The 26,398-nt window shown below is 37.1% G+C and overlaps 1 protein-coding gene across 3 annotated transcripts in view; it reads right to left on the minus strand.

Moving 5' to 3' along the window:
* Positions 1 to 1,054: 1,054 nt before the first annotated feature.
* The window catches only part of RAB3GAP1 (RAB3 GTPase activating protein catalytic subunit 1), an 87,750-nt gene continuing 62,406 nt past the window's right edge, over positions 1,055 to 26,398 (minus strand). For all 3 annotated transcript variants that reach the window (XM_072613234.1, XM_072613237.1, XM_072613236.1), the window contains 12 exons: positions 25,657 to 25,826; positions 24,491 to 24,580; positions 23,529 to 23,701; positions 20,051 to 20,105; positions 19,460 to 19,831; positions 11,094 to 11,231; positions 9,011 to 9,238; positions 8,267 to 8,363; positions 8,070 to 8,173; positions 7,083 to 7,198; positions 5,847 to 5,949; positions 1,055 to 2,308 (listed from right to left, as the gene is read on the minus strand). In XM_072613234.1, the coding sequence (XP_072469335.1) occupies positions 2,072 to 2,308; positions 5,847 to 5,949; positions 7,083 to 7,198; positions 8,070 to 8,173; positions 8,267 to 8,363; positions 9,011 to 9,238; positions 11,094 to 11,231; positions 19,460 to 19,831; positions 20,051 to 20,105; positions 23,529 to 23,701; positions 24,491 to 24,580; positions 25,657 to 25,826 (1,883 nt within the window). In that variant the 3' untranslated portion in view covers positions 1,055 to 2,071. The remainder of the gene's footprint in view (positions 2,309 to 5,846; positions 5,950 to 7,082; positions 7,199 to 8,069; positions 8,174 to 8,266; positions 8,364 to 9,010; positions 9,239 to 11,093; positions 11,232 to 19,459; positions 19,832 to 20,050; positions 20,106 to 23,528; positions 23,702 to 24,490; positions 24,581 to 25,656; positions 25,827 to 26,398) is intronic.

Consider the following 26,398-nt stretch of genomic DNA (forward strand, 5'->3'; position numbering starts at 1 on the left):
AACTGTGAAAGACTTGGTTACTCTGATCAATACAGTTATCCAGGCCAATTCCAAAGGACCCTTGATGAAAAAGTGCTATCTACCTCTAGAAAGAGAACTGATGAACTCAGCGAAAATTAAAGTATGATATTCTCTGTTTATTTTTCTTGCCTTTAGGGAAAATAGGGCTAATATAGAAATATATTTTATATGATTTCACATATATAAATAATATCATTCTGCTTGCCCTCTCAATGGGTGTGGGCAGGGATTGGGAAAGGGAGAAAATTTGGATTTCAGTATTTAAAAAAAGAAAAATGTTTAAAATAAATGAATAAATTTAAAAAAAAAAGAACAGCAGTTTTCTGAAGACTTCAGCTCATATTATTATCTTATGAAAAGTGACCAAGCTCAGGAAACAGCCTACAATTTATTTATTTATTATTTTATAGGATCCTTTACTGAAATAAAAACTGAAAAGTACTGAAGGGCTTTCATACAGTGGATAAAGGCAATGACCAAAAGTAGATTTAGCCTTTGCATAATGTCAGTGCTCTAGTCTATCTGATTTGGTTTAAAATGAAAAAACAAAAAAACAAAAAAACCCAAAAAATACCCTTTCATATCAGACCTGCACAACTTGACAGTAGATAGGGGCCAAAATTAAAATAGTCTAAATTTCTTTGGGCCGCAGATAGGTTAGACAAGAGACAGACTGATGATGGTTGGTTGCCACAGGTCATACGACGAACGAGAGTGCACAGTGGCAACCCTACATTTTTTGCTGGTCACCTGAAGTTCTTTGGTGGGCTGCAAGCAGCCTGTGGACCATAGGTTGTGCAGGCCTGCTGTATATCTTACTCAGTTCTATTAATTTAAGCTGCTATCCTATTTTTCATTGGCAAGGTTCATATTTTTGTTACCAGGATTGTATTATGAATTTGGAAAGAGTTTGGAATTTTAAGGTCACAGATTTAAGTTGCAGCATTCTGACATACAAGAAAGATGTCAGAGCATCCCATATCCCATACACTTTCAGTTTATCCCAACACCCCCCCCCCCACAAAAAAACCACTGTTTTAAAATAATTTTATTCATGACATAAGCATAACATTCAAATTTTACTGACTGCATGATCTCTTCCATATACCAGCTTACGTTCATAGCATGTATTCCATCCTTGTTCCACTAAACACACTGTGGAGGCAGCAACAAGAAAATAAGAGCACACTGTACAGTGAGGGGCAGTGAGGACACATCTACAAGTAGGTATTTTACACAAAGTTTTGGCCTGGATCACATTTTAGTACATTAGTACAGTATCAAAAAGTTGAAGCATGTATTTAAAGCTATTTTCGGTGAAGTTTAATATATAGTTACCAGAAAGAATCCATTTAGGGCAAAGTTCTATGGAAAAATAGATTAACTACATGAAATGCTGGGGTTTAAACCCCCCCCCCCCAAACCCCAACAAAACAGCACATTAAGAGTTATCTAGCATAATCAACATTTCCATTGAGTGATTGTATGAACAAGAGATTAAGCAGTTTTAAAATATCCATGAAGATTTTGTGGAATGAAGACACAACCAAGATATCCAGAAATCTGACTAAATTCCCTATTTTTTATACGTGATAGTAATAAATACAATTATCTAGTGTTTACATTTATGGTGAGTGTGGGGTGATGCCTTGTTCTTGTAACAGTCATGAAAAGGAACAGAATATGTACTATATCCTTTCCAGATTGAACTCCTGTACAATACACGGCTACCTCAGTCCTTTAAATAAGCTAGATCAGAGCTGTCTCTTTGGGCAGAAATCTCTCAATCCATTTAAGCATTTACAATGCTTGGCTGCCTCTTGGCGTCTCCTCTGTTCCCACCAGGATACATCATAACCACAGCTTGATGCAGGTGAATCTTTCAGATGCTGGTTTTAATTCCCTGAAAGGTGATTCTTGATCATTCAACAGAACAGTGTCCTCTTCACGCCGTCCGTCACTTGCTGGCACAATCTCCCTCCCTCTCAAAGAAGAAGTATTTAGTATTACCTCTGAAGACATTGATATGATAACTCTTTAGAAATAACAATCAGAAGAACGAGGTGTCAGCTGAAAAGGCCCCTGCAAGTCGGAAGTCCTCCTTGGTGAGAACACTGTACATGCGCTGGGGTAGAGCTTTTGAGTAGGGTGCAGGCCGAGGAACGGTGGCACGTAGAATAAGCTCCCGGCCTGCAGGGGCTGGGAAATCTGACCCTGAATTCTGCCTTCGTTCTTCAGAAGAGCTTGTCCTTTTCAATTCCTCCTCCACTGAAGCTATGCTTGCAGCCTTAAATAGAATCAGATGTGAAATTCAGAAGGGAATCAAAGGTTGAACTCAGAATTTTTTTAAAGAGCAGATGATTAAACATGATAGTAGACACTGAAATGTTTCACGTTACTCACTGATGCATTCAGCTATGCTATGGTTACTGACTAGCACAACACAGAAACTTGAAATATGGCAAAAGCCTAATAATATAAATAAATTGGAGGAAAACACAGATTCTGTAAAGAGATGGGCAGGTTCAGCTCTCCAAAGGAGTGAGAGTTATGAAATTGCGTTTCCCTTAGGTTTTTTTTTAATGGCCAGCCACTCTAACAGCACTTTTCCCATGAACTGCTGAAGTCTGTTACCCTAGACTCCTCAATGATCTGAGTGACATTCCCTAAGAGAATTCCCTAAGGAGACTACTGAACAGAGAAATTTAACTCTGTCCCTTCAAAGCTCAGATTTCTTCTTCCTGAGGTCCAAACTCATCAGGGAGAATTTGGTTTCTCTTTAAAGACCTCTCACGTGGTCCTTAAGTAAGTGAAGTTGCTGCCACATGATGGCAGCCACTAAAGTAGAACCCTATAAAAGTTCTGAGTGTCAAAGGGATGTGCTTCTTTCATGGACTCTGCATTTCAGGATGTTCTTCTAGTTTGAAATCAGTCTCCTGTACTTTTAAATAATCTATCACCATGAGGAAAACATTTTTGGAAAGAGACAAAAATCACAAAAAACAAGAGACACCCAGAAGCAAATATCTGATACTTCTAAAGAAGTGGCTAGCTGTATGAAGCTGGGCAAGTGTCACCATCTCCCAGTGTTCATACCCCCAAAACTCTATAAAATTCTACATTACAGAACAGCTGCCAATCTGCACTGGAAGGGGGAGTTTCCTCACACCAATGACAACACAGGTCCGGACCCAGAGAAAAAGAGAAGTGATTAGTCTTAATGACCTACATGGAGTTAGAGGGATGGAAAGGAAGAGTATGAGGGACAAAGGCTATTTGTTACCTCATCAGAAGATTCAGTCAGCTTGAGAAAGGGTGAGAAAAGAAACAGTGATGAAAGAGAAACAAGCAAGATGGTTTATAAGGGGATAAACAAGAGATTTCACGATTGTTTCAGAGGCAGCATGCACTGTATTCAGGAATATGTTCCTGTCAAAAGAATATTTTGGACAAACAAGAGAGTACACCACACACACACATACAGTTTATACAAAGGGTGTCAAATAGAACAGAAACATTCTATTTCATGTTTACTCCGTGCATCTGACAGCCCAACTGTCAGATGTCCCAAGTGAGGTAGGGAAAATTAGGAATTGATGCTGGCTAATTAGGAATTGAGACAGTAAAAATCTAGTTTTTTGCACTGGGTGAGCGTAGGTGAAAAATTAGGTATTTGTGACTCAGGAAATACACATCTCTTGAATTTTAAAAGCTACTTTAACTTAATGTTAAAGAACTTTAGCAAGACTCAAGAAAAATGAAGTTGTTTGGATTCATTTTCAGAATATATGAACACATACCAGAATTATTATCCTCAATATGAAACAATGGGATGAACTTCATTTAAATTTTACCATTTTTAGAAAAAGGGTAAAATATACATGAACACTGCTTGTGTAGATAAGAAAAATTAGTGAAGCTGTAAAAGCCCTTCCTGAAATCTGGTCACTTAACTGCTGTTTTTAAAAACTCAGATTTTTAACAGTCTAAGTTGAACTTTAAAGTAACATAAATTGCTTACCAACTACTAAAAGAAAAATAGTTGTATGAATAAGCTTGTGCACCATTTTATCTAAGTTTTTCCCCTCTAAACCTGAAAATATACTAACCAGATACTTATGATTCTGACTCATAATTCTGAGCATTCACTACAATCTAAAAATTTCTCTTAACATCATGCAATGCATACCAGTTTCCACAAAGAAATATAATCCAAAGGATTTTTCAAACGCCTAAGAATGCAAATGATATTCTTTAAAGCAGCAAGAAGATATGCTGCAAAATACTAAGGGGAAAAATAAACCATGGCAATAACTATGGGAAATGCGCATATCCGTCTGGCCAGCGTACTGGGAAAAGTCTAGCTAAGGGTAAAAACAAAGTGCTTGGCTATGTGCCAAGAAATAAACAAGAAATTAAATAGAAGCTTCTTTTGTCTTCTAGGATACTGAATTATAAAGATATGTGAAATCCTCAATTTCCACTGAGATTTTGAAATTTAGGGAATTCACTCCTAATTAATCACATTTTTCAACATTTGCTGACCTACTCATTCTAAATAATAAGTTATGAATAATCTTAACTATGTAAAATCAAAATGTAGCATTAGATGATAAAGAATTTTAGAATTATTTTTCCATAATGTAAAGACCTTAAGTTATCTTCTAATTTGATTCTGGGAAAAGTCAAAGTTGGGTCATTTGCTACCAATGTTCATTCCCAGGAAGGTGACATGCACTTAGCACATTTTTTAGTCTGTGCTTTTTCTAAGTATCACTAAGACTCAAAAGACTGGCCCTGAAATGAGTTACCCCTGGGATAATGGCAGCTTTTTAAAATGTAAAAATATCTTTCCTGTCAAGCACTCAGCAAAGAGAGAGAAAGAGAGAGAGAGAAAGAGAGAGAGAGAGAGAAGACCTGTGTCAAATATTATTGTTATCAATTCAATATTAACATATTCAAAGCTCGATGGTTTTAAGAGTATCAGGGATACTGTCTAATGTTTAAAGCCACAGTTTTGAAATTTGGCTTCCTTCAGGTTACTTATTTTGGGGGATAAGGACTCTGATCTGTGATTTCATTGGTACAGAGAACCCCCACTGAGTAAATTCCCTCTACCAATGCAGACTGGCAACTAACTCTTTCGCATCTTACAGTTCTGCAGAGTTGCGTGGGGAGCTAAGAAGTAAAGTACATACAAAATATGAGTCAAAAGCTGCACTTGGATCCAAGTCTTCCAGACCTGAGCACAATTCTCTATTCAGTGCACTGCTCACGTGGCCTCCCTCTGACCACCATATTGGAAGGCTGTTTTGTTATTAAACAAAATAAATGATCTACATGACAATCATGTCATAAATACCACAAATTTATATGTAGCCCATTACCATTCTCACAAGTTCCTTCCTTTCTAAGAAACAGATGACTAAGTTTAATATAGTCAAGCTTTTATTTAACTCATTTGCTAAAATTTTTGTTGATGGCTTTATTAGGTTTAAAAGTTGTAGGAAAAACTATATGGTGGTCTGGAAGAATCACACAGCTGGACTGCATTATCTAGTAGCTAAGGGACTAAATGTTAGTTTCTTCCAGTAATACTTAGTCCATCCTCTTTGCACACACACACACACACACACTCTCTCCCTCTCTCTCTCTCTCACAGGGCTAAAGAAATCTTTCTGCACTCATTCACACCTAATGCAAAGACTCAGAAACAGGTAAGCTGCTGGATAACCGGCATCATGCAGACGACAGAAATGTTTTTCCATTAATGATTTAGACGTTTGAAAAGGCCTATGGCACAGTACATAAACAATCTTGCATACCCTTTGAGCATTCACAAATAGCTTATGAATGATACTCCCAGCATGTCCTCTTCCTGCACCAATGACTGACACTTCAGGCTGCTCCAAGAGGCAACTCACAAACCTGCATGAAACAAATCATGAAAGCATGGAAGGCAAATAGCTCAGTTCATAGTTGTATCAATCCTCCTAGATTAATTTTCTTGACAAGAAGACCTCAAACAGATGCTTGCAAAATCCAACAAAACTATAGTGGAAATCTTGTTACCAGTACAGACTGACATTTTAAATTAAAATGGAAATCAATATATATAATCTTACTATTTTTGGATAACTCATAAAATTTGAAAAAAAAACTAGTTTTATTTAAGTTCAAGGAGAAATAGTCAACATATTCTTTCAAAATAGCAGCTTGGAAAATTATGAGTTCAATTTTTAAGATGATAACTAAGTTTTATTTATCTAGAATAGAAAAGCTTCATCTCTCCAGTTCTCACTCTTTTTTCAGGAGAGGGTGGTTTTGTGGGGTTTTTTATTACATTTCTTGTTGGACAAAGTCTCAATTGTAAATTGCACCATTATGTGCATGTGTCACTGCTCCCAAAAATATATCACAGATAATGTATGGTGGAACTAATGAAGAGTCAGAGGCACAGAACCACCAGACACGCACCATCTGTTCACTAATTCACATACTGCTGCTTGGAGATGAATTACTTGATAGGAGCCTACTCTTTTTACTGACAAGAAATGTATCAAGGGCAAGGTGGTTTGCTGAATTTCATTCAACAAAAGACTTAAGACTCAAGTCAGGAACACATGTAAAGCTCTAACAAATACTCAAAATCACAAAATTTGAGTTTGAGGCAACCTTCAAACAGAACCAACCTGTGCCTAAAAGGAATCCCCATAAAATCTCTTTATTCATAAGGCATTCCTAGTTCTTGGCTATAATAGTCTGCTAATATGGTAATATTTTCAAATAATATTTCATAGATTCATAGAATAGTAAAGATGGAAAGGACCCCAGAGATTATTTAATCCAATTCCTTCATTACGGTGATGCTCAGAGACACAAGGTGATAGACCCAAGGACACAAAGCTTATTAGCAGCAGAGCTAGAAATAGAAACCTGTCATCTTATCAAATGATATTTCCACTACACGACTCCATTCATGGGAGAGTTCACTGAAATAGGATTTGTTGCTTTCACTCTCAGCACTCATATATAATACAGACAAGCCATGTGGTTCTTACCTTTCTAGATCTTCCCTTTCTTCCTCTTGCTCACATTTCTCAGTTCCAAACTTGGCTTTCAATGAACGTGCTCTGGCAATAGTAGCCTCCACATTAGTAATCTGATGGATGATTTCCTATACATTGGAAAGAAGAAATGAATCCACAGGAAGCAAAAGAAGAAAAGAAGCAAAACCTTCTTTAAAAATTACTATATTGTGAATTGGTCAAACTATTCTAGAGAACAAAGGGCAATCAAACTGCACATTTTGATCCAACAATACTACTACTAGATCTGTATCCCAAAAAGAGGAGTGGGGGAGGGGAGCACCTACTTGGTACAAATATATTTACAGCAGCTCTTTTTCTGGTGGTAAAGAATTGGAAATTGAGGAGATGCCCATCCATTAGATAATGGCTGAACAAGTTGTGGTGTATGAACGTAATGGAATACTACTCTGCTAACAAGTGACAAGCAGGATGATTTCAGAAAAACCTGCAAAGACTTACATGAACTGACACAAAATGAAGCCAGCAGAACCAAGAGAATATTGTACACAATAACAACAGTATTATATGATGGACAACTCTAAATGATTTGGCTCTTCTCAGCAATACAATGACCCAAGATAATTCCAAAGGACTCATGAAGAAAAATGCTATGCATATCTAGAAAAAAACCTGATGGATTCCGAATGCAGACCAAAGCATACTATGTTCACTTTGTTTTCTCTCTGGAGCTTTTTTCTTTTTGTCTATTTTTTTCTTTCACAACATGATTGATATGAAAATAAGTTCTGCATGATTGCATATACATAACCTATATATATATACATACTCTCTTAGGGAGCAGGGAGGGAAGTAAAGGGAAAAAATTTGGAACTCAAAATTTTTAAAAAATGAATGTTAAAATTTGTCTTTATATGGAATTGGAAAAAAGTACTATTAAAAATTACTATAAAGAAAGCAAGGCACCTGGCCAGAATATATGACTACATGGGAACTTACCTCCAATTTCTTGTCTTCTGGATTAGGAAATCGTAAAACTTTACTGGAATGGGATATTATCTGCTTTATGATTTTCTTAACTGAAGAAATGTTTTCCAGAGTTTCTGTTTTTAAAAACACCACATCAATCATTAAATAAGTTAAAATATATTTTAGTTTTAAAAATGCATGATTAACCAATCAAATGAATGACTTGCCTTCCTCCTTTACTTTGAGTACAGCTGCATGGATCACACAAGGTAACAGATGCCTTGCAAGATCTGCGGGTTTTTGAACTGCCAAGTAGTGTAGCACCTGTAGAGAATGAGCCAAGTGAATAACACTGATTATTACTATGGTTGGAGGTGCAAAATATTTGACCCAGCTTCTCCTTATTTGTGTTCATGGTATGCAAAACAACTCCTTAGTAATTCACAAATGCCTAAGACATTCTTCCTGTGAACAAAAATTAATTACAATGTAATAGTATGAATACTCCAAAAAATTTTCCAACCTAGAAATGTGACATGTATACAGTTCCTATGAAAAAAAGTCAAAACAAACAAAAATCCCACCATTCTTTTTTTTTTTTTTTTTTTACTAAGTCAGCATAAATTGTGGGATGATGAGAAGCTACCTCCAACACTAGAATAAAGCCACAAAGATAAATGAAAAGCCATACCATGGCTTAATGACATGCATTTTTATGTCAAATGAATTCATTATCATTTAGTCAGTTTGTAGTTAATTTTAATGTTTACATTCCAAAGATAAAAATTTAAAAAAATTTAAAAACCCACTCCATATCCCCAAAAAAGCTACTTTGGTGGGGAAATTGGTTGGAATTTGACACTTTGCTTCTCAAGTGTGCTCAAGTTCTCATGACAGTATAATAAGCTGAGATTCAAATACTGCAAAAATCATCTTTATATTCTGGAAAAATAGATCCTATTTTCAATTACCTTTTCTGCTTCCCGAGTGTCATCAAATAGTCTCCTCTGCCGTCGAGCAGGAACTGGCTTAGCTGTTTCCCAGGCCTCCACCCACATATTGCTTGGAATCTTCATTCGGGCACTCAACTCTCCTTTGAGAATCACATTGCCTTTTTCATCAACCACTTCCTCTTCAACATAATCCCGAGGTGAATACCACCTCACAAAATCCTCCAGGAAGCAACCAGGATTGGCTGCCTAGAATGAACCCCACCCCCCAAAAAAACCATTTTTTAAATCCACACAATCAAAACTTAAAACCAATAGCTACTGATATTGGCCCTACAAAAAAGCTTTCACCAAGAGCTTTTATTATTTATACCATTTCATTATGTAAACTGGGTTTTTTACCTAGAATAAGTCAGGTGCTAAAAAGCTAAATTTTTTATTCCAGTATTACCAAAAAAAAAAAGAAAAAAGATAAAGGGAAACATTTCTATTTGACAAGTTCAGAATCACAACTTGATATAAACTGAAAATAACTTTAAGACTGTTAAGTAAACTCAGTTTGTAATCTACCACTGAATAATTAGGAAAAAATATTAAATATACTTAAATAAATTTTAAAATATAGATCACAGAATAACAATAAAAGTAGGCATTTTCCCTGGTTTTTTTCCTTCATAATAAGTCAATATTGGTAATACAATAAATTTTGACTACTCTCTCTCAAAATTATTTTATTCTGCTATCAAGGCCTGACACTTTATGTACCCAATTACCATTCAAATAAATCTTTCTGGGACTGAAACTCAAACTATAAGAAATCAAATTGACTAATAAAAAGCTTTATCTACTGGATAAAGAATTAGTAACTATATGTACTAGAAACCTTAAAGTAAGTCTACTTTTGAGCCTGAAGATGAAGAGAGGACAACATATTGTTTATATAGTAAGATAATACTACTTCAACTATATGCTGCAAATCTGCTGCCAACAAAATGTTGATGTTAAAGTATGGAAGCATTTTTACCAAAACCTGAATCAACATATTAATTTGAGGACTAAAGTTGCAAATGTCACTTTTTTTGTTATTTCCCCCACCTCACCATCCTCTGTTTTATTCTTCCTGTCTGGAAGTGCCACACTAAAACGTGAACAAGAGCAAACAGCTTTGCACTCAAAGTATTAACAGAGAAATTCCAAGAAGGTAAAAACCAAAACCAAAGACAAAATACAGTGAAGGTGAAAGTGGTCTCCTCTTAGAGGAATCCAAAATGGCCCATTTTCCCTTGTTCTCTTAAATCCTCTGTTTAGTTTTCCCTTAGCTTAAGAAACCTTCCTGTGAAGATGTGGAAGCCATGGGGGCATGTTCCCCAGTGCCAACAAAAGGGGCTTCTAGAGTATGCAGTGAGATCCAGAGCAACAACAAACCTTTATTATAGACAGCAATTGGGGAAGATGATGAATGACATGGAGTGTCCAGGATTCACTCCCAATGGGCATCTGTGTGATAGGGCATACAGAGCACCAGATCTGGAGTCAGGCATCCTGGGCTTCAGTCCTGGCTCTGCTATTTTCTGCCTAGAGGGCCACAGATAGGGCCTTTTATCTTCCTTTCTTCATCTGTCAAGTGCTGGGATCTGTTAAGGTCCTTTCCAACCACAACACTATCTGCCCTAGGCACATCATACCATCTTTCATTCCTTAAATACTCGGGAACAATTTTTAAAAATTTCAGATATGTAGTTTGTAATGACTTGCTTTATCATTTTTATGTATTTAATATGAATAGAGCTACATGTATGTTTTGAAGCAGTGTTCTTTTCTACATAAACAAAAGGAGGAAATGGCCAGGTTCACATATGAAAATGTTTCCATTTTTAACTTTCAAGTAATTATTTGAAGTGTGGTATAGTTCTTTTTGTTAAGCCTTGTGAAACAGATTTGAGTGTGTCCTTTGAGGAGGGGGTAGAACTACAAATATCATCAAAGTCCCTAAGGAAAATAAAATATCTATTGGAGCTTTCCAGCTACTTTGGAGGGGCTGACTTTTAGAGCTTCATCCTAGAATGCTGAAAATAGTCCACAGAATGCTACCCATGGGGTGTACCTTAAAAGACTCCATATCTGAGAGCAAACAGGCGCTCTGCATGCGGGCCCGAAGGTGAGCACCTTCTGCAGATGTCCCCAATTTAGCCAGGACCTCGGACTGCTCCTCTAGCAGATCTTCTGTCATTGGGGCTGGTTCCTGGGAAGTACAAAAGGGCAGAATTGCAAACAGCTTCCCTCTACAGAGCACTCCCTCTGGAAGAGGACCATAAAAATAGAATAAAGACAATTATTTTACCTCTAACAAGATTCAATTTCTAATAGAAGTAAAAGAGATGAAAGCTTTTAAAACCGTCTTCAAAACCAACAAACAAGGCACAAGGGTAAATGTGATTTTAACTCTCCAAGTAAGATCATGGAGGTCTACTCTAAGAATATCTGCATTTAAAAGACAGAAAGCCATGTCCAGAGGCAAACATTTTGCTGTTGGTTAAGATGAAGGAGCTAAAGTAAAATGTTATTGTGCATGACTAATCTAGATTAGACTACTGCAAATAATTCCTAATACGATCAACTAAAAGATGAATGGTTTAAAAGAATTAAATAAGTACATACTTTATCTGCATAAAGCCCAGAGCCACCAAATGAGTAGGATCTGATGCTAGAAGACTAGTCTCTGATTCAGCTCAATTTCAAGAATATTATCATTAATGTTCCCACGAGAAGATTTTTATTTGTTGAGAGAAAAATTTAAGTGCTTCCTATGCACATACAAAAAAAGCAACAAAGGTAAATCTGATGGGAGAAACAACAATGCCACAGTCATTAAGAATATGACCTGACAACAGAAATTTTTCTAAGTAACTGTTCAAAGGCACTTAGGAAGATTCATTGAGAGTCAATTTATTCAAGTTCTGGAACTGACAGATGCAAGATACACAGATCTAAAGAATTACCACAACTCATTTGCTTTGTTCTTTAGGCACAAGAACACTGAAATTTCTATTGTAGGACAATTGATATACACTTATTAAGGACTGAATTCAGGCACTGTGCTAAGTAATAGAGCTATAAAGACAAAGTTCCTTCCCTCAAAGAGCTTAGGTGCACATATGAGTATATACAAACTAACATACACAAAACAAGGCTGTTTTGGGAGGAAGAATCCTAGCAGCTGAGGGCATCGGGAAAAACTTTATGAAAAGTTCGTGCTTGCAGAATAGGGGCACTGAGGTGGCTGGATGGGGCTTGGGTGTTGGAAACCAGGTATTAGGAAAGATGGAGGTGCTTTCCTGGCATGAGATATAGTCAGTAAAAAGTCATAGAACTGAGAGGTATAGTAACATATGTATGGTACAGCAAAGAAACCAATGTGGCTTGAATATTCAATGTGAGGATTACAGTATAAAACTGGAATGGTAGGAATAACATAATAGGCATAAGTCACAGCTCACATATTTCTGCCAGGATATAAAAATTTAAGAATTAAAAAATTACATCAACACTTCTTTCTTCAATCAAGTCAAATAAAATTTGCGTTTAATTTGCCATCACCCACAAATGTGCCATTTCCCACTAAACTTCCATGCTTGTTAAATCTGAAAATACCTTATCTGATCATGGTTTGCTGTCATTCCACTCATTCTTCAGCCAGCATCCTTAAATTATGTTCTTTGACCTCCCCACAACTTCCAGTTCCTCCACTCCTTAAGTTTTTTCCCTCATCATCTACTTCCCTCCCCCCTTCCTCATCTTGACTCCTTGGGGAACCTGTTCAACTTATTCTCCTCTTGAGTCCCTTGATCCCTCACCTGCTGATGCCCTTGCCCTGCCAAGCTCTTGCCTTGGATCACTCCTACAATCTCCTGACTTTATTCCTAGTCACATGCTGCTGAATAAAGCTGAATGGGTCAACTGTAAATTTATGTGACATATTCTAACTGGGCCTTTACTGCAGGAAGGCAATTCTTTATCACCAACCTAACTGATTCACTATCCCACTCACCACCATGGCTTTTGCAGGCTTTTTCATCTCTCCTCAAACCTCTCACTGCTGTCCCTCCTCCCAGTCTCTCAGCTGAGAAACAATATTTCTCTGAAAAAATAAGACCATTCGCAGAAAGCCCTCTCATCTCACAGCACTTAGATGCTTTCTGTATCTATCTTCCCCTTCATTACCATTACACACAGAGACAAACCCTCAGCATGCCTAAGCGATTCCATTTCATCTCATCTCTTACAGGTGATTGCTCCTGCTAGGATCTCTGCTCTCTCACACACACTAGCTTACCTCCCTATTGATAACAAATCTGCCCATGTCTCCCCACCCCCTCAAAAAACCCTCATTTGATCCAGCTGTCCCTGCCACTTGATCCATATTGTCCCATACCTCTCCTCCCTTTTGTGGCTAAACTCCTTGAGAAGTCTACAATCACTGCATTTTCTTTCTTCTCACACTCTTCTTAACTCCCTACAGTCTGGCTTCTGACATGCTTCACCTTTCTCCAAAGTACCAAAGATCTCTAAATGGACAATCCTCCTCCTCCTCGAGCTCCTGGCAGGCCTCTGACACTACTGATCACCCTCTTTTCCTTGATACTTTCTTCTTTCTAGGTTTTCAGCACACTACTACTCTAGCCTGGTTCTCTTCTTATCTGTCAGACCACTCCTCAGTTTCCTTTAATGGAGTTTTATTCCATGTCATTCATTCCTCCTAATCATGAGTGTCCTCAAAGCTCTGTTCTGGACACTTATCTCAATCTGTACTATTTCACTTGGTGATCTCATTAGCTCCCATCCATTAGGATTCAATTATCATCTCTACCCTGATTCTCAGATCTATTTATCTAACCCAAACTTCTCTCCTCACCTTCAGACTCACATCTCCAAATGCCTACTAGACATCCTGAGCCAGGTGTACCACAAACATCTTAGATTCAACATGTCTGAAACTGAACTCATTATTTCTCCCCCTTCCCTTCAAACTTTCCTCTCTTTCTAATTTCTCTGTTACTATGGAGGCACCACCAAATCTTCCCAGTCACCCAGACTCACAGCTCAGGTGTCATCACTTACCACATTCAATCTGTTGCCAAGACTTGTCAATTCCACCTTTGTAATCTGTCTCTCAAATCACCCCCTTCTCTCTGACACTGACACTTCTCTGGTCAGGATGTCTCCCTGCTTACAGTTTCTCTCCACTCTAGTCCATAATCCTGAACTACCAAAATGATCTTCCTAAAATGGAGGTCGTAGTTTCCTAACCTCCAGGATCAAATTTAAAAAATCTATTTTCAAAAATCATATGTAAGGCACTTTGCAAAACTTAATATTGGTTAATGCTAGTGACTGTTATTAGTATTCTTTGGCCTTCATAACCTAACCCCTTTCTACCTTTCTAGTCTTCTTACACCTTACTCCACACCCCTTCCCCATCTACTCTGTGCCTCCTTAACTGTCCCTTACACACGACATTCCCTCTCTTGATTGGCTCTGCATTTTCAATTGCTGTTCCCTAACTGGAATTCTTTATTTCTTCATCTCTTGACTCTTGGCTTCCCTTCTTTCTTCGAATCCCAGCTCAAATCCCACCTTCTGCAAGAAGTTTTCTCCCAATTTCCCATCAGTGTCTTCCCTTGCAATGATCTCCAATTTATCCTGTATATATCTTGCTTATACATAATTTGTTGTTTTTTACCCATTAGACTCCTTCAGAATAGAGACTGTTTTCTGCCTTCCCCTATACGTCCAATGCTTAGCACAGTGCTTGGCACATAGTTAAGTGCTTAATAAACGCTTGTTGACTTTGCTAAATCTCTTGTTTCTGAATTCCCTGATGCCACACTGGCACCTAAAAAATCTCTACTGCACAATTTCAATGCATACATTGGCATTCTCACACCAAAGAATTTCACACGGGGCCTCAGCTGAAAATCAGGACTAAACATAAGATTTGCCAATCAGGTATGTGACATGATGACACAAAGATAAAACAGAAGCTGGACTGAAGAGGGCTGTAAAACCTGCCATCCTGTTTCTCCAACTAAGGTTAAAAGCAGTCTCACTAAACCTTTCAACCTGATCACTCAAGGGTCTCAGCATCACAGTCAAGGTACAGTCATGGGGCAGTCACACACCTAGGTGCCCCACTTCTTTGTGACAAGGGGCCACTTTCCATTTCTTCTGTCCAGATGGAGATGACAAGGTGGGTGGTACAGATAAAACCTCTCCATTTGCTGAACTCTTCTCATTGAAATTAGCCAACCTTGGTCAGGAAGGTGCAAAAAAGAATGGGTACAAATGGCAACCACCTTGTGAATCCTACTTGAACAGCTCAAAGACTTACAAACAAGGGGAGCCCTTATCTGAAAGATTTACCAAGAGACTGGACATTCCGTCTTGGATCTGTGGCAAAAATCTTAAATTCTAACCAGATAACAGGTATTTAAATGCCTGCCCTAAACTATAAAAAAAGTGAGGGGGGATGAGAGGGGAGGCACAAATTTCATGGGAAATAGGAAGAAAAAGTATAGTTTAAGGGGTATTACCAGACATATATTATAAAACAATAGTCAACAAAACTTTAGTACTGATTAAAAAACAAAGTTGATCAATGGAACAGACTAGATAGGCAAGAAAAAGAAACAACAAAACAGCAAATGTTTCATAAACATGAAAATATCTATTACTAAGGGAAGAACTCCCTTTTTGACAAGGACTAACGAAAAAATGGAAAGAAATTTGGGAGAAACTAGTATTAGGCCAACACTTATACCATATTCCACAATAAAATCAAAATGGATATATAGCCTAAATTAGCTCTAAAATGATTCACCACAAAGAAATTAGAATAGGATAGTATTAAGTATCTTTCACATTTATAGCTGGGGCAGGGTGGCCAGGTAAATGCTTAACCAATTAAGAAAGAGAGGATTTTGATTACATAAAATTACAACGCTTTTTTTGCACAAATAAGATCAATGAAGACACAGAGAAACGGAGGGTGTGGAAAAATATCTGCCTTGACCATTACCACCAAAAATCTGATACCAAACTACACAAAGAACTAATGCAAATACTTAACACCTAGAACCATTCTCCAATAGTTAAGTGGTCAATATGAAAAGTTTTCAAAGAAAGGACTGAAAAGAATAAATGACCAAATGAAAATATGTTCCAAATCATTAATAGCAAAACAAAAGCAAATTTAAAACAACTTTGCGGGTTCAACTCATCCTATATGTAACTTGACAAAGATGAAGGAGAATGGGGATAGTTAATGGTAGAAGGAGCTATGGAAGGGAAGATACCTTCATGTACTGTTGGCAGAGCTGTGAGGTGGTCCAATCATTCTGTATTTCAAACTGGAATTATGCAAGAAAATAGCTTAACTGTCGTAACACTTTGATCTTGTGATTATACTAGCAAGAGGTTCAATATGCACAAGATATTCAGGGCAGCACTTTGTGGTAGCAGTGAACTATGAAATAAATATGGGTGCCCACTTACTGGAGAATGGCTGAAAAAATCATCTGAATGCAAAAGAGAAATGACTGAGAAATGACAAATATAAGGAATTCAGAGAAGCTTGGGAAGTGTGTATGAAATGATACAGAGCAAAATAAGCAGAACAAATAATGACTTAAGCAATGTAACTGAGATCACCAAAAGGAAGTAAAATCTGAGTAAAGGAGAAAAAAGAAGGTCCTTGAGAAAAGATAACAAAACCTACCTCCTCCCTTACTGCACAGAGGTGAAAAATACCAGTATGAAACATCATACACTCTATCAGAAAGGATATCTTTACTGGATGTAAGTGCTTTTATATTTGTTCAAAGGGAAGGTTCAAATGCGAACAGGGTACGTACAAAATATATACAGAGTAGATGGAAGGTAATTTAAGAGAGGAAGGGACTAGCATTTGGGGGAAAAGGCTTTCTGTAAAAGGCAGAATTTGAGCTGAGTCTTGATGGAATCCAGAGGCAGCAGAGAAGATGGAAAAACATCCCAGGCATGGGGAACAGCCACTGCAAAAGCATGGAGATAGAGGATAGAGTAATATGTGAGAAGGAACAGCAAGTAAGCTAGTACAGCTGGGTAAAAAAAAAATGTATGGAGAAAAGTAAAGTGGAAGACTTGAAACAAAGAAATCCATCAGACTGCAAAAGGCTTTAAAATGCCAAAATAAGATTTTATATTCAATCCTGGAGGTAAAAGGGAGTTGGAGGTGAAGGAAGTGGGGAAAGGGGACACAGTGGAGAGGAAAGGAGATACTGTGTCATGGCCAGACCTAAGCTTTAGAAAAATCACTTTGGCAGGTGAATGGAGGATGGATTGGAACAAGTAGAAACATGAGGTGAGAGATCAGGCAGAAGGTTGCTATAAATAGACCAGGTAAGACAGATGAGAGCCAGAACTTGGATAGTGTCTATATGAATGGAGAGAAAGGGCCCGAGACATTGTGACAGTAGATACCATAATATTTAATAATGGTTTGAGTAGATGAGGTAAGTAAGAATGAGAAGTTTAGGTATTTGTGGGCACAGCTGACTGGTAGGGCTTCAACAGTTAAAAAAAGGGAAAGGCTTGAGGGGCAAGAAAATGCCTTTTTTTGGATATACAGAGTTTGAAATGTCCAAAAGTGATGTATGGTGAGGCACGTATAGCTCAGGAAATCATCAAAATATTTACAGTGGTACTTTTTGTAGCAGCCAAGAATGATAAACATGTACATGGACTGGCTCACAGTTAATCTTAAGTCTTCAAAGTTATTTTTCAATTCTGATTAAGTGAAAGAGGGCATCCTGGTTAAAATTCATACTTTTCTCTATTATAGCTATAGTCCCAAGGCCTTCATTATCCAACCAATTGCCTAGTTCTTTACATTTCCACATCTGCACTCCAAGTTCTAACCATCTCATAGCCTCCATGCTACTTTCTTCTGTCTCAAAACTAAAAAACGAAACAAGAATCATTTTTGTGAGACTTCATGTCATTTCTCTTACTAAAATTCTGAAATGGCTTATAATTGCATTCTGAATTAGGCTGAAACTTTAATCATGGATCTGAAGGCCTCTCAAAAATTTCCAGAATTGTTTTTCCCTCCCCATCACTTTTTACCTGATAGCAATATTTTAGGAATTTCTCTCTTGTTCCAAATGTGGATTGGTCCTTTCAGACATATGTTTTAAACTTACTTTTCTTTTTTGAGTATGCACATATTATTTTTTTTAATTTAATTTAATTATTATTATTTTTTAATGTTTAACAATCACTGCCATAAAATTAAGACTTTATCCCCCCCCACTACCTCCCTCCCTCCCCATGACCACATATAATTCTGTATAGGTTCTACATATACTTTCCTATTGAGTACATTTTCACTATAGTCATGCTATGTAGTCAAACTAAAATAAATGGAAGAAATCATATAACAAATCAAAATATGATACACAAAAACACACACACACACAAACATGATCTGCTACATTCTGTGAATGACTTCCATATTTCTTTCTCTGAGTGTGGAAGGCATTTTGCCTTAGAAAACCACCATTAGGATTTTTTTTTTTAAATAAGTTCTTGTGTTATTACGAAATTCCAAGTCTACCAGAAAAAACTCTCGCACACTGTGGTTGTTGCTGTGTACAAGGTTCTCCTGGTTCTGCTCCTTTCACTCAGCATCAGATCATATAAGTCTTTCCAGGCCTCTCTGAAGTCTTCTTGTTCATCATTTCTTATAGCACAATAGTACTCCATTACATTCATATACCATAATTTATTCAGCCATTCCCCAACTGATGGACATCCCCTTGACTTCCAGTTTTTGGCAACTACAAAGAGTGCTGCTATAAATATTTTTGTACATGTGGGACCCTTTCCCATTTTTATGATCTCTTGGGGATACAGTCCTAGTAGCAATATTGCTGGGTCAAAGGGTATGCACATTTTTGTAGCCCTTTGGGCATAGTTCCAAATTGTTCTCCAGAATGGTTGGATGAGCTCGCAGCTCCACCAACAATGACTTAGTGTTCCAACTCTCCCATATCCTCTCCAGCATTTATCCTTTTCTTGTTCTGTCATGTTTGCCAATCTTATAGGTGTGATGTGGTACCTCAGAGTTGTTTTGATTTGCATCTCTCTAATCAAAAGTGATTTAGAGCATTTTTTCATATGATTATAGATATCTTTAATTTCTTCTTCTGAAAATTGCCTGTTCATATCCTTTGACCATTTATCAATTGGGGACACATATTATTTAAAAAGAATTCTTACCATTTTATTTTTACATTTCCAGGTGTCTTAAGTGCTCGGACATAGACTTTTCCAAACTTGTACCTACCTATACAGCCATAGCTTCCTCCTATTTGTAGTGAAATAAATAACCAGGCAAAAAATAAAATAAAAAATGACTGATCCATTGCCTACCTGTGTTACTGGAATGTAGAGAGGTTCACCTGTGTGCAGCAATGTAAGTTTTCCATGTTGATGTAGGCGTCCTTCTGGCTTTAAACCTGACAACTCTTTGGCCCCTCCTTTCTTTCCACTCTCTTGTCCATTTCCCTTCAGTTCCTCTGTATCACTTAAGCATTCAAAATATTCTTCTTCACTGTCACTCCAGGAATCCCAAGATTTTCCTACCTCTCCCTTTTCCTTATCTGTATCTTTTAGATGATCCTGCCCAGAGGTGTCTCCTGCTTTCCCAGAATCCCCTGCAGAAGCACTAGAAGCATAATCAGAAAGAGAGGACTTTTTTCCTTCATCGCGGGCTCTCTTCCTTTCAATACAACAATTTAACATCTAGAGAAAATGGAAACAACATTTACATTTTTTTAAAAAATATTTGCCTGTATAGCTCTCAGCTTCCAAATAATTTTCTCTCTACTCCTTCCATATTTTCTGAAAACAATGTCAAGGTTGACAGGGAGCATGAGGCAAGAAGCAATACAATGACATTTTTTATCAGAACATGTTCTTTAATAAAGTCACTAATTAATACACTGGTTAGAAGACATTTACCTGAAGTTTTTGATGCAGCAAACAACATCTGAGGTCTGGGACTCCACTAGCTAATCTAAGGAAAGACAACAAAGACAAAAGAATCTATTTATAATTGCACTAAAACTATTACTGAATTATGCATTTTTCATGGTACTATAAATTTTTAGTCACATTTAGGTAAAAAACAAACTAGAACCATTTTAGGTGACAAGAGAACTACATGAGGTTGTTGTTCGCCCTCTGATCTATAAGAGGACATCATCATCACGGAGGTGATGCCATATTATGCAAGTGAACTGGATTGAAGTGAGGGAGGGCTGTGCAAAGTCACTAGCCTCACTCTCTCCTCCAGGGACATCTGAGTCCAATGGCAAGGTATAGATCAGGACAACTGGAGATGTGCCAGGATGCAGTGGGGGACCTCAGCCTTTTTACACTAAGGTCTTTCCCAGGTTTCAGTTTGTCTGAGGCAATATCCACTCCGTAAGTAAAGGCTAGGTAAGAAATGAGGTAAAGAATGGCCTCTTTTACATAGTCTAAAACAACAACAATCTTAGAGGGGAAAACATCTGCTATTTATATTCACTATGAGCCAATCAGAGCCCAAAGTAGGGCTTGGCCTGGGACCTACTGTTGGCCAATAAATGGGAGCTAGAGTAATTTGGATTTAAGGTACTTAAGGTAAAAAAAAAAGTTTCAATGATCAAAATTTATATTCAATTGGATGGAGAACCAGCAGTTAAGGGTATGATAGCCTATGTGGACAGAGGGAAGGGAGAGAGAGTAAGAGTGAGAGTGAGAATGAGGGAGGGAGGGAGGGAGGAAGGAAGCTATGTTGCCCAAGTGGTCAGTTCCAGTTGTAGCCCTGCTGGGGCAGCTCCTACTACTAAAAGAAGTTGTGGTTTGTCTTTCATTCTTGAAGAAGAAAATGATATCAAAGAGTCAATGCCATGATATACAAGTGAATTGCACTTAAGCAATGAAATGCTGTGCAAAGTCACCAGTCTCAATCACCCTTCCAGAGCCATCTGGGCCTAGTGGCAAGATATAGATCAGGACAACTGGAGATGGCCCCAGATGCAGTGAGGGCCCCTGGCTTTTTTAAGCTAAGATCTTAATTTGACTCCATGAGGTAGCAGAAATTCAAACCTCAGGAGGAGTCACATTTCCAAATTTTGCTACATCCTTGTCTCCACACCACTTCAGTAAACACAAAGCTTCAGTACAAACAAGTTCATACAAGAACATCCAAGGTTTAGGAACTCAAGTGAAATTCCTTAGCTCAGTTACCAAATCCAATAGCAATGGAAAGTTATTCCACAATATACCCTCCTAGAATGAATCACTACAAGCATATAGTTGATTCTTAATTATCAGAGAGTAGGGGTCAGCAGGGGGGAAACTCACAAATATCATTCATGACAAGTGACTAGATTATGGGGCTGCCTTTACCTGCCCTTACCCTAACAGTTTTGGGGATTAGCTTTCCTTGGTAGCTCTCAAGACAAAGAGCAGCAAAGAACCCAGAATAAGAGAGAGTCCAGTAGAGAGAGGCATTTGTGCAAACAATCACATGTGAATTACATGTTCACCTTTGTTCCATTCTTACCTTTCTCCAATTCTTCCTCCATGAAGATGTCAAAATAATCTTCCCCAAGCACTGCCTGCTCTAAAACTTTCAGTGGTTCCCCAATCTCTCCTTAAAATTGATCCTATCTAATCCAATAATCCCAAGAAACACTTACTGAGTACCTGCTATGTGCTAGGCACTATGCTAAATGCATGGGATATCAGTAATTAAAAAAAAATAGTCCCTGCCTTCCAGGAGCTTACAATCAAATGGAACAAGCATTTAGATAAAATATTAATTAGCCTGGCATTTAAGGCCTTCAAAAATCTGAACCCAACTTATCTCTACAACTTTATTCACATGAAATCTCCTTAATAAACTCTCTGGTCCAGGCAAATCTACACCTATTCCCTAAACTCCATATTCCATCTTCTACCTCCATACCTCCCCTCAGATGGTTCCCTTACACCTTGGACCATACCCCTACATCTGCTGTACCTCTCAGAATCTTTGACTTCCTTCAAGACTCAGCTCAGTAACCACCTTCTCCCCCCTATTTGTTAAGGGCTCTCTCCTTAAATCATCATATATTTTAATTTTTTTGTACATTTTATACCCCACCCCAGGTAAAATTTTGTTTTATTTTTGTATCATTAGTGCCCAACATATAATAAGTATTTAATAAATGTTTATTTAAGTATTTTTGGGTTATCCATTACTTTAGGTCACTTATATCATCACCTTCATCATGAATTTTGTAAACAACAGTCAATTATGCATTATCACACACATCAAAAATCTGTAAACTAGTTGTTATCCTCACACAAGATAACCAATACTGGGATTTTTCAATGAAAGTTCAAACCCAAAATACTAAAATATGAAATCTACAAAGATGTTTTAAACAAAAATTAGCCTTATTTCTTGTTTATGTAAGAGACTATCATTCAATTCAACAAGCATTTACTAAACACCAAATAAATATGCAGTCAGAAAAACAAAAAGTTCCTATTCTCAAGGAACTTATGCTCTGGTAGGATGTGACATATAAAGAGAAGTACACACATGATTATTTGAGGAAGGGGAGAACACTAACAACACAGGGATAATGGGTGGGTCAGGAATGGCCTTCCCAGAAGAACTGGTACTTAAGATAAACCTTGAGGGAAGCTAAAGATTCTAAGAACCTCAAGTAAGGAAGACAGGCATTCTAGGCATGGGAAACAACATGTGTAAAGGCATAGAAATGGGAGAAGAAATGTCAAGTTCAGGGAACAAATGCCAGGCTAATTTGGCTGAGGTGTGACATGTGAAGGAGAATGACATAAAATAAGTTTGAAAAAATGAGAGCCATACTGTGGAGGACTTCAAATGTCAGGCAAAAGAGTTTATATTTTATCGCTGAGGCAATAAAGACCACTGAAAATTTCTAAGGATAAAAGTAATTAACCTGTGTGTTAAGGAATATTAATTAAGCCATACTGAGTGATGACTGGAGAAGAGATACTGGAAACACAGAAACCAATTATGAGGCCATTACAGTAGTCTAGGTTAAAGGTGATGAAAATGTGGAATCAGATGGTGGCCATGGGCTGCAAAAAGAGGATAGAAGTAAGAGATTTCGTGAAAGTAAAATCAAATGGAAATTGGATCAGGATGGGGAAGGTGGCAGGGAAGTATAAGTGAGGAGAAGAGAAGAGTAAATAATGCCAACATCCACAGAGATAAGCATGTCTAAGGGAAGTATTGGGTTTTGGGGAAGATAATCAGTTGTTCTGAATAATGTTAAGTTGAAATGCCAGTCAATGACATATCCAGGTACAGATATCATGCAGGTAATTGACAAAGCAGGACTCAACTTTAGCAAAAAAAAAAAAAAAAATCAGGGTTAGATATATATATAGATTTTGGAACAGATGTATTTACCCTGGAATCAGAAAGTTGTTTTCCCATCTGAAGCGCATTTCAAGGACAAATTCTTGCCAGAGATGTGCCACGCCTTTTACCCCTCCATGGTAAAAATTGATCATACAAAGACATAAAGCCAGTTTGTATGTCAAACTGTCAGAAGGTGCAGATTTGAACTGATTGTAAAGATTCTAAATGTAAAAATGAAAACAAAAAATTTCTTAAAAGCATATATAAAGTATACCAACCATGAATTAAAGATTCATAGATTAAAACTTTGACCAAACTAGCATTTATTTACAAGATAGCTAACAAACAATAACCTAGTTTATTTATATATGAGATATAGTATGTACAGACACATACCTGATATATCCCCAAGGGAGTTAAGGCCTAGCTCTTAAGAACTGGATGTTTCATTTCTTATTTTGTTAAGAAGTTTTCTATTTATTTTTTAGCATCTAAGAATAAAGATAATTGTGGAGGAACAATTACTTTCAAAAACTCTAAAGAAGAAAAACACTGAGACTTGAACAAGTATTAGATGCCATTTTTTGGCTGATGGTAGAATTTTCACCACCTATAAAATATGTCCATGCCAATTCTATGTAATAAAGGACTCATTTCAATTAAAACATGAGCATTTTCTCATGGAATTGCAAACTAACAAGAAGATAATTTTAAAATATAAAAATTCTTTTAGAAATTTAGGATAGAGAGAGGGGGGTCTCCTGGGATTTTCACTGGATTATGAGACCACAGATTTAGATAGAGCTAGAAGGGACCCTAGAGACCAATGACTCCCCACCTTCTACCTCTTCATTTTATAGAAAAAAGAAACTTAGGCACATAAAAGTTAAATGGCTTGTCCCAGAATTACACAGTCAGCATATCCAGAAATTTAAGTTGCAAGAATGCTTTACACTTCAATCTATTTAGATTTACTGCACTTTTAATAATAAGCCCCTAAATTAACTCACATATTCTTCATTATCTGATGAAGGATTGCTGTTGCCTGTTGAAGTAAATCCATCTAATGGTTTATCAGAAGCAGCATCAGGGAATAGGAACTTAAAGGGAGGAAGAAAACAAACTGCTTTTAGATTCAGTTTTTGATATTTCATTTTCCATTTCTTCAAGTTTTTACTCACATAAGCTGATTACTGCTGTTTGACCTTTCCTGAATTAAAACGTGAGTGTTCCAATTACATTAGAAAACTGGTCTCCCACAACTATTTCAGAAATGCACCTTTTCTATAACATCATGATGACATCATAACTCACATTTATATAATGATTTAAGGTTTGCATAGCACTTTTGAAATATTATCTCATTTGATCTTCACCACAACCCTAGCAAGAAGGTACTGTCATCATTCTCACTTTACAGATAAGAAAACTGAGGCAGACAAAGGATAAGTGATATAGTAAGATATAGTAAGCATCTGAGGTTTTCCTGATTCCAGGTCTAGTACTCTATCCACTGTGCAACCCAAATGCCCTAAATATATAAAAGATACCTACTACTTCACTGGCATATGAAACATCTGAAAATCAGATGACTTTTCAGGAATAAGTTCCCTTAGATCTGTTTATTAGCTGAACAGGAAGTAGATCTAAAATCTTTCCACTTAAATTTTTATCTTGTAAGAGAACGTTATTTTAAAAGAACATTAACTATGCGATCCGCTGAACTGACTAGATCCTTACAATGCCAATACTCAGAAACAAAGCACTAAGAAACACAGTTAAGCACTAACCAGGTACACATGATGGATGAACTGGACTCTGGATGTTCAAAGAAGAGGACAGTAAAAGTTTTACAGTAAAAGTTTTATGCTGTAAAAATTCCATTCTCCTCTCTCAGAAAAAAAAAAAGGGCTAAGGAGCCACCAGGAGCAATGACAAGGAATAATTCTCCTTAAAAGCCAGAGAAGCTCTCAGGTTCCCCTTGTCTTTTGCTTGGGCATAAGTACTTTTGATGGTTTTCTCAGAAGATCATCCTCAAGGGTAAAATGCAAGTTCTACACAGTACTCTAACATAAATACTATATAAGTCCCATAAAGTACTCCGTAAGTACTACACAAGCAGTTATTAGCTTTTATATGCTACCATAACAATAATAAAAGACTATCATGTACTCACCAGGAGAATAGCATTGAGGACATCATTATTCAATGGCGACTCTTCTACACCTCGGTGCTTTCGAATCTTCTTCTTTGCACTGTGTACCATATTTGTAACTGATAACTTGTGGATTGGAACTGGTGCTGGTTCCGTCAGCTTTGACAAGGCATGAGTTATATCAACAGTTTCTGTAAAACAACAACAACAACAAATTAGTGCAAATTATAATGTGCTCTAGAGTAGGTTGAAAGGGTAAGTAAAGTGCAGGGTTATAAAAGTACTTTTAAGTCATTCTTCGAAAGTTAGAAAACTCGAAATCAACTGCTTAGGCTTTCTACATAAGCATGTGGGGCAAAGGTCTCACAAAATTTTCCTTAATTTGGGATATAAGGAATTCCAAAGAATCCTAAAATCATAATACTTTTATTTTGAAGGTATCTTAAACTTTTTATGTGAATACATCATTAAATATTTATAGTCCCTGAAACCAAGCTTCTTGACTTTAGGGCATAAATTTAAGAGAGAAAAAGCTAAGCCATAGAATATCAAGTTTGAGGAATCTTGGAGGTCATTGAGTTCAACCCCTGCCTGAAGCAAGAATCCTCTTTTAAAAACTCTTGATCTCTGGTCATGCTAATTACTTAAACATCCCTAGGTACACAGAACTTAAAACATTCTGAGGGAGTAATCCATTTTTATTTTGGAGAGTTCTATTTCTCAGAAATTTCCTTACATTAAATTTCAATCTGCCTCTCTAAAA

This window comes from Notamacropus eugenii, chromosome 5 (genome assembly GCF_028372415.1).
Source record: "Notamacropus eugenii isolate mMacEug1 chromosome 5, mMacEug1.pri_v2, whole genome shotgun sequence".
Taxonomy (NCBI): domain Eukaryota; kingdom Metazoa; phylum Chordata; class Mammalia; order Diprotodontia; family Macropodidae; genus Notamacropus; species Notamacropus eugenii.